At 39.0% G+C, this 8,704-nt stretch overlaps 1 protein-coding gene across 10 annotated transcripts in view; it reads right to left on the bottom strand.

The window, feature by feature from the left end:
* Window positions 1–4,204: 4,204 nt before the first annotated feature.
* Window positions 4,205–8,704, bottom strand: part of NNT (nicotinamide nucleotide transhydrogenase) — a 43,873-nt gene continuing 39,373 nt past the window's right edge. For all 10 annotated transcript variants that reach the window (XM_015277552.4, XM_046905897.1, XM_004937220.5 and 7 more), the window contains 3 exons: window positions 7,513–7,631; window positions 7,198–7,313; window positions 4,205–6,413 (listed from right to left, as the gene is read on the bottom strand). In XM_015277552.4, the coding sequence (XP_015133038.2) occupies window positions 6,264–6,413; window positions 7,198–7,313; window positions 7,513–7,631 (385 nt within the window). In that variant the 3' untranslated portion in view covers window positions 4,205–6,263. The remainder of the gene's footprint in view (window positions 6,414–7,197; window positions 7,314–7,512; window positions 7,632–8,704) is intronic.

Here is an 8,704-nt window from a genome sequence, read left to right as displayed (position 1 = left end):
GTTTAGACTGACCATGTAATAGAATAACTTAATTTCATGCTGTGCTAACGTTCAACCACAGTCTTCCTTCAGAAGACACTTCTTACTGAGTGTGAACCCCCTCACTCCTTCTGTCCTCCAGCTCTGCCGTTGGTTTCTCCTTAAACAGGGAAAGGTTTGGAAATAACCCATTTCACAGGTTTTGTCAGCAAGGGACAGTAAAAGAAGGTCAAGAGACAAACAAAGCCTCTTTCTGGTCTGATACCTAATTGCAAAACATCAGAATGGCAGTAACAGTCATAATCAGCACACTTAACAAGTGTCTTGTGTATTTATTTTCAAGGCCGTTTTTAATATATGAAGAAAAGATCTTGTCTTTGCAGCACGGTTACTCCTCTGACACAAAATGTATATCTATACTCCTTATAGATACATATATTTATACATATATTCTCTCAGCAGCTGCAAAGAAGGTGGACTATTTAAGTCATTATCATTTCTTATGTAAGATTTTTTAAACAGACTTTTTTTTTAAAAAACCACCCCACTAGTGATACTGACACAATGCAAATCCCATTAAGTGAGCATTTGAATCGCACTCAGGTACAGAACAGACCTCCCAGTATTCAGATTCCTCCTTGTAAATTTTTCCTGCAGAATCTGGAAGTTTGTGTTAAAGCACGTATGTGCCAGTGAACCAAAACACTGCAGTGTTTTTGTTTAAATAAATACATTACAAATAATTAAACACTAGAATAGAAGGAAGTAAATTAAGCCTCGTATTTCTTTCATTACAGAATCAGAGAGTTTGGGATGGACCTCTAAAAACCATCGAGACCAAACCCCTGCTAAAGCAGGTGCCCTAGTGCAGATTACACACAGAAGTGTCCAGGTGGGTTTTGAATATTTACAGAGAAGTAGACTCCACAACTTCTTGGGAAGTTTCATTCCAGATGTGGCCTCACCAGGGCACAGGTAAGGAACCTTGGCTGCGTATAAACCCATAAACACACATATTAGCCTGACTCATCCATAAGCTCTCCACTTGTTCATCATTCATTTCTAGACAGAGCTCAATGCATTCCAGTTGTTCTCTCACATGAAGAGCAGCTCCACCACCTCACCTCAGCAGCTTGTCTTTCCTAGAAAGTACACAGCCACCCACGGCAGCATTCCAGTCACACAGGCTGTCCCACCATGTCACCATGATCTCAATGAGATCACGGCTCTGTGGCTGCACACAGATCTCTGATTCTTCTTATTAATTCCCTGCATTCATTGGTATACAGGCACTTCAGAGAAGAAAAGGGAGCAGAGGGACGCATGAGGATCCCCCATGGCTACACACACCCATGAGGCGGTTGGCTTTCCGGCTCACATCATGGGAGGCAGCTAAGGATCTCTCTTAGTGCCCCTCATACTATGAAGCCTTTTAACGGCTTCTTGCAGCTCAGACACTTGTCGTGAAAGGTCATTCATCTGTGCACATCCTGTGCAGATATTTACCTTATCACAAGGAGAATATTCAAGGCACTGAAACTGTTTGAGCCAAAGTAGACTCGACTCCCAATTTCCCTATTTGAATGGACCAGAACCTCATGCTTTCTAGAAGGAACTGACACAGCAGGATACTTATTACTCGTTAGATTATGATATGGTTCCTAAAATTCCAGACTAAAGGAAGAGTTTGATTTTAGAAAGACCTTTCACAAGGTCTCCCACAATACCCAGGCACGTGTCATACAGCTTGCAGGGGAGGAATATTGATCAAGTGATAAATTGGTTGATCCCCCGGGTTTAAATGGTTGTGATTGCAGTAGAACGCCAAGCTATTGATAAAGTAGCTGTAGCACCTTGTGAGGAGGTCAGTGCAGAAGTCACTACTCTGTAATGCCTTTATTATTACCTCGACAATGGGAAGGAAAGCACACTCAACAAGTTCAGAGATTTTAGCAAACTGCTGGCAATATGATACACCAGAAGGTGTGACTGCCAGAGGGTCTTCAGGGGCTGAAGAAACAGGTAGACAGGCATCACATTAAGTACAGTCAAATAGAAAGTGCACCATTTAGGACAGAATAACCGCACAAAACAGTGCAGACTGCAGCTTGACTATCTAGAAAATAGCTCTGCAAAAAACAAGCTGAACATGAACTTTGCAGCAAAGGCCAGCTGGTAAGCATATAACCAACAGGTGAGGGAAGTGATAATTTCTGTGTACTTTGTCCTTGTGACACTGCATTTGGGTTAGTGTGGCCAGTACAACAAACATCAACATTCTGGAGTGACCCAAACCAGGAGCCACTGCACACGCATGGCATACAAAGAAAAACAGGGAAATAAAGACAGTATATCTACTAAGAAGGATGAGGGAAGAATCTTCCTGTTGTTTTTGACAGGAGGGTGGGGAAAGGCTCAGGCAGGCACAGTAAAAGGATTAGGCTCAGTAATTCACACAATAAAAAAAAAAAAAAAATACAGGACAAGTAACAGGCTAGGAAATTTCCAGAGACTTCAGTGATATTCATATCAAAGTCTGTAACAATCTTATCTGAAACTGCATCTGTTTTGACTAGAGGATTGGACTACCTAAACTGTTCTGAAACTTTAATAGCACGCAGACAGTTTAAAACAGCAAAGTTCTGCCAGATGAACAGAAATTAGTGTCCTTCATGCTCTCCTTCATTCTTGCTGCACTGCTTTGCCATGACTGATCAGAACAGATTTTCATAGTTTGCTTGATGCAGGCTAGAGTAAATAACTCTTAGGTGATAATAAGCAGCAGCAGAAGGCAAAATAAAATAATCAAACAAGCAGTCAGATCCACAGAAAGCAAAGGCTGTGGCTTTGCTATTTGCCCAACTGCAAATCCTGTATGTTGGCACATACTCCCCAGGGGGCTACTCAAAGCAAAGGGAGAGATTACTTCATGAATCAACACTAGGCCGCAGCTTCTAAAAGGGACCTCAAGTCTCAGCTTGACCAAAGCTGGAAGAAACCACAAAAGCCGCACATCAGACTTGTGCAACTACAAAACTAGATTACCAGATGGCTAACATGGGCCCATATTAAACTAATGAGGTTAAACAAGGCCAAGTGCAAGGTCCTGTGCCTGAGCTGAGGCCCTGTACCTGAGTACAAACAGGTACAAACTGGGAGAAGTCATCCCTGGTGAATGAAAAGCTGGATGTGAGCCAGCAGAGTGTGCCAGCAGCCCAGAAGGCCAGAATTATCCCAGGCTGCCCAACAGACAGGGCAGCTAGCAGGAAGGAGGAGGTGACTGCCTCCCTCTGCTCTGCACTCGTGATGGCCCATCTGGAGTACTGTGAAAGATGCGGAGCTGTTGTGGAGGGTCCACAGGAAGGACACGGAGATGGCCAGAGGGCTGGAGTACCTCTCTTATGAAAGCAAGCTGAGGCCTGGAGAAGTCTCAAAGTTGACCTCATCTAGGCCTTCCAATACTTAAAGAGAGTTTATAAGCAGGAGGAAAATGAACTTTTTTTACACGGGTAGATAGCAATATGATGAGGGAGAATGGTTTAAAACTATAACAGGAGAAATATAGATTAGACATCAGGGAAATTTTTCACTAAAAGGGTGGTGTGGTCCTACAACACAATGCCCAGAGAAGATGTGGATGCCCCATACCTGGAGGCATTCAAGGCCAGGTTGGGTGGAGTCCTGGCTGCCTGCTCTCATGGGTGGCAACCCTGCCTATGGCAACTAGAACTGATGGATCTTTAAGGTCCCTTCCAACCCAAGCCATTCTACAGTTCTGTTAACATTACTCATTTATCATTAATTTCAAAGCTAGATACTGAAACCAACACAACTACTTTGATCACCTTGTTAAACTAATAACTGGTATCAACTGCTGTAGGTCGTATGAACTTCCTCATTTACAGGTATAGGTTAAATAAAAGCTTCTAAGGTCAAGTGATATCAGTCATACCTCATATAAATATTTTAAGAATCATCCAGATTTAAAGGGAAATATATATATATTACACTATATTACATATGTATATATAGTGTAATATATATGTACGTAATATATATACAATATATATTATACGCATATATATGTATATATATGTATATATTGTGTCTATATATGTATATATTCTGCACACACTCTACACTACATTTTTGATCTTCCAGCTCCCAGGAAGAGCCCCAGACTACCTACCTCAGGAAACACAACGGGACAGAAATGAGACAGTGATCAATAGAGAAAAATAACTGATTTTTTTATTAGTACTTCAACAACTACCTAACTTTCCATGTTAAAGCACAGTTTTAACGATCAGACTGGTACCTCTAATCCAACTGTACATTTTTTGTGTTCAAATACAAAGGAAAAAAGAATTCTCTCCATCTCCCAACTTTTTTTTTTTTTTAAGAGAAGAGCTGAGTCTCGTATTAAATACTTATAAGCAAAGACATGTTGCATACTACAGTTAGATACCTGAAGTTTAGCAAGACAAAAAAAAAAACTAATGCTTTGGGATGCTAAATCCCTTCAAATCCCTTTTTTGCATAGCTGTGAAAGAGAGAGAGGATCATTTCTTAGTATTCCCCCCTACTCTCAATTTCACTTTTTTTCCTGCATACCTTAAAGGAAAGTTGAATATAATGATATCAAGAGATCACACACTACATTCAAACAAAGCTGCTGCAATGTTTTAAGTTATAATTTAATTACAAGTACTTTCCTGCAGTGTACAACATGTTAATGCCTATGTGATAATTTTTATTTTCAAATTATACAAAAAAGATTTGCAAGAGGGTAGCTTTTACATACTGTTACATTTCTTCCTGCATTACCTGTTTAAAGTCTGTGTTTTAAGTGATCTTCACATAAAAACAGAGGTAGCTACGTGGAAATACTATATTTTATATGAGGTCTCAATACATGGCATAATACAAAGATGTTTGTTCTGTCAGTACAGATGGACTAATTTCAAGACTTACTTGATAGTAAGTTATTATCCCCAAATAATAATGCTTTCTACACAAGTAAAACTATTTCTATTTAGCCTTTGTCGCCATGGACAGTTGCTACATCATTATGCAAACATGATAAATGCATTTTATTAAGCAAATATTTGAGTTCCACTCAAGTACACTTAGCATAATAAAAATAAAACAGCAATCTATGTCATAATTTAATTCTTTGCTGAATTTATTGTGGGAATTTAAACAGTGCTTTAAATTGGATTAAGGAGAAGTCAAATAATCAAAACACTGGATTTTAAGTTTGGTACGTTTCTGTGCTGTCCAAACAATAGCTTATTAAAAAAAAAATCTAATAAACTCCAGCATCTTAAATATGTTTAAAAGTGCCTTTTCCAGCATCACAAAAATGTTGATTAAGGAAGCATTGCTATATTTTAAAGTAGTAAATACATTTAAATACCTAAGTGAATAAAAATATCAGAATCAGTCCAGATTCTGTTAACAGTCTAGATATGCAATGTGTTTTGGCTGTACAGAACCGGACTGTGTATTCTCAAAATTTAAGAAGGCAACTGGAAAAGATGGAGACTCTAATAGCTGCTGCAAACAGTTAAGCAGTGCAGGTGTATACTTCCTTGTCCGGTTTGAAGATCACTCAGTAGGTCCCTGAAATCCCAGTTTTATTCTACATAATCTAAGTGGACGCTACAAAAAAAGCTGAACTGTATTTTAAAGAAAAGTAACTTTCCTATGCTCCTGACTGACAGCATCCAGACATACCACAAAAGGAACAGTTCAACTCTTTACAGAAATTTAACATAATATTATGGTTGGAATCTCAAATCATGTAAGCATTTATTTGCATCTGTTCACATCTGGTTGTAATTTTACTTTATATTTTGATGAAATAAATAGCTATTTTTGTTCATGCTGGCCAAAGGACAGCTTTAATGATAAGACAGAATAAATCTTGGCACAGTAATTTTTAGTGAATTTCCATGACAGAAGTATAGATAGAAGAAAGAAGCCAATAACCACTTAAAGATAACAAGAAGTAATTACTTCCTGCTTCCAACAGCTCAATGTTAACCTTAGAAAGCATATTTTCATTCAAATGCATTGCCTCATAGGAGATAAAGTTTGATGGGCTGATATGCCCATCCTTTCATAAGGACCTATCATTCAACTATATCTCCTAGGAGTCAATGCTGTCTTCTGCAAACGTCGGCTGCATTATGACAGTAAGAGACACTTCCAAATCTTGTTTTCTGTGACTTCTGTGACAAAACTGTAGTCATTACTGTGAGTTGAACAGAAATCGATATCTAGCTTTGATATGATTCCCTGGCCTTGGCCTGCAGGGCATCACAAGTCTTCTTAGCATCTCCCAACAACATGGCAGTATTGGGTTTGTAGAAGATGGGATTGTCCACGGCTGCATATCCGACTCCCAAAGATCTCTTCATTACAATGACCTGCATATAAGGAGATCATGTTTCACATAGCAAAAAACATCCATCACCTTCCCCTCAAATGCAGGAAACACAAAACCAATATACTTGATGCAATGATCTCTGCTACTTATCCAGAGTACAATTTCTAGATTAATTCATGTATAGTTTTAAAAATGTTCTAAAAAAGTTTCAGCCAGGAAATGTCAAATCAGTAAATCACTGCACCTTCAGGAAAGACAATGAGGCTATATCAACTTAACACGTACAGTTTATGTCTCAAATTGCAACACACAGCTGTCTCTGACAATGAGTACTTGACTCTCAAGGACACGTGAGGTCAGGTGATGCTCGGAAAACTGGTGAAGTTAACTGTCAGATCAATCTAAACAGACTAAGTTGTCTACTCAACCCAGTCATTTATATTTACATGTTTGTAGCTCAATATTAAAGTTGCCTATCAAATTTCCTGTAAACTTAACAGGAACACTTCAATGCTGCAGATGTGAGCAGCACATCATTCATTAGAATCATGTCTATGGGCAGAAGTACACTCATTGGTCTTTCTGACTCAAGTTACAAAGAGTCTCACTAGAGCACTGACTGATCATCATAAAATCATGAACACTGCATCACAACTGCGGAGTACTGACATTTGTTGGACAAAACCAAGAAAAACTGCAGAAAAAAATTAATAGGGAAATCAGAACAGTAATAAAATATTGTTAGCTTCTCCTATAAACTTTTTTTTTTTTTTTCAATGAATCTATAGGTAGAAAGGTGCTGACACAACATGGTTAAATCTCACCTGTTTGGACTTCCAGACCTCAAGAACTGGCATTCCAGCTATGATGGAGTTTGGATCTTCCTGAGCTGCTGAATTAACTGTATCATTTGCACCAATTACAAGGACCAAGTCAGTGTCTGCAGTCAGAAAAACAAAACAAAAGTGAATAAAATTACCTGAAACTTGGAACACTGAGGCTGATCTACAGCCTGAGAAACTGTTTGACTTGACTGAGATTTTGTTTTTAAAATGCTTGTGCAATGTAAAAAACAAAATCAAATCAAAATTTGCAAGAACAAATGCAATCTACTAGAAACTTAGAGCTTGCATACTAACCTGGGAAGTCTTCATTGATCTCATCCATTTCCAGCACAATATCATAGGGAACACCAGCTTCTGCTAGGAGTACATTCAGCTGACCAGGCATACGGCCAGCCACAGGGTGAATGCCAAATCTAAAAGGAAAGTAAGCCCAGATCCATTAATAAGGATTGGCAATTCAGTTTTATATAGTGAAATTATCACCTGTGACCTGAAAGGCCAATGAATCCTTAAAGTGTAAGCATATGTGAATCAACAGAAGGAAATGGTTAAACTTTAAAAACATTTCATCTCCCATTGAAGCAGGGAACTGAGTGGGTGCGAAAAGGAACAAGGCCAATTGATTTGACTCTGCTTCGACAGCGGTCGTTCCTTTTCAGGAAACTCAGAAGGATGACTGACACAATAGCTAGACAAAGAAAAAAATTACACTAAATTTCCAGTAAAACTGAAGAGACTAGGAGAACATTTTTAATCTTTCCATCATAAGACTCTCTCAGAAATCCACCGCAGCTGCAAGGATAGCGGCTTTGGAGAGCCTGCCACAATAGCAACAGCACACACATTTCTAGAGACAGCACAGAAAGAACCAGCGGCCACAAATATCAGGAAACATTACTGCAGGATGGAACAACAATTTAAGTTTTCCACCCAGCAGTAGCTTATAAAAAAAGAAGAAAAAAAAAACTCCATGGGTTTTCTTCAACTACTTTTAAAATAAAAGGTCCACTTTACCATTTTTTTCTGGCTACAGCCACCAGCCTGAGCCACAGTGCACACAGCAAGCACTTGCATTCACCTTTCAAGTGGTAACATGTCTAAAACCTCGCAAATGACATCTTTCGTACTTTATGAATGAGCCTGTTTGTGGCAAAACCAACCCTCACATTAATACACTTCGCAGGTCCCTCACATCACTGAAAAGTGAATGTACTGCAAAGTGAACAGGCCACAATATAAACACTCCTCATGAAAAGGCTAAAAGACTGCACAGCCCTCCTGAAACAAAAGCACTGGAAACAGTAAAGCCCCGGGTTTCTGAAGAAAAAATTCTGAGCAGAAATCTAAGGGAGTCGGGAATGCAATAATGCACACAGAATTCTTCAGAAAGAAATGACAGAGTGATAAATCAGCTTCCCATGTCTGAAGGACTGCCACACATTTCTGTTTTCAGCTTCACTGTGATTCCTCAATCATGGATAATACA

Source organism: Gallus gallus, chromosome Z (genome assembly GCF_016699485.2).
Source record: "Gallus gallus isolate bGalGal1 chromosome Z, bGalGal1.mat.broiler.GRCg7b, whole genome shotgun sequence".
Lineage (NCBI taxonomy): Eukaryota > Metazoa > Chordata > Aves > Galliformes > Phasianidae > Gallus > Gallus gallus.
This window is presented reverse-complemented; position numbering and strand designations above follow the sequence as displayed.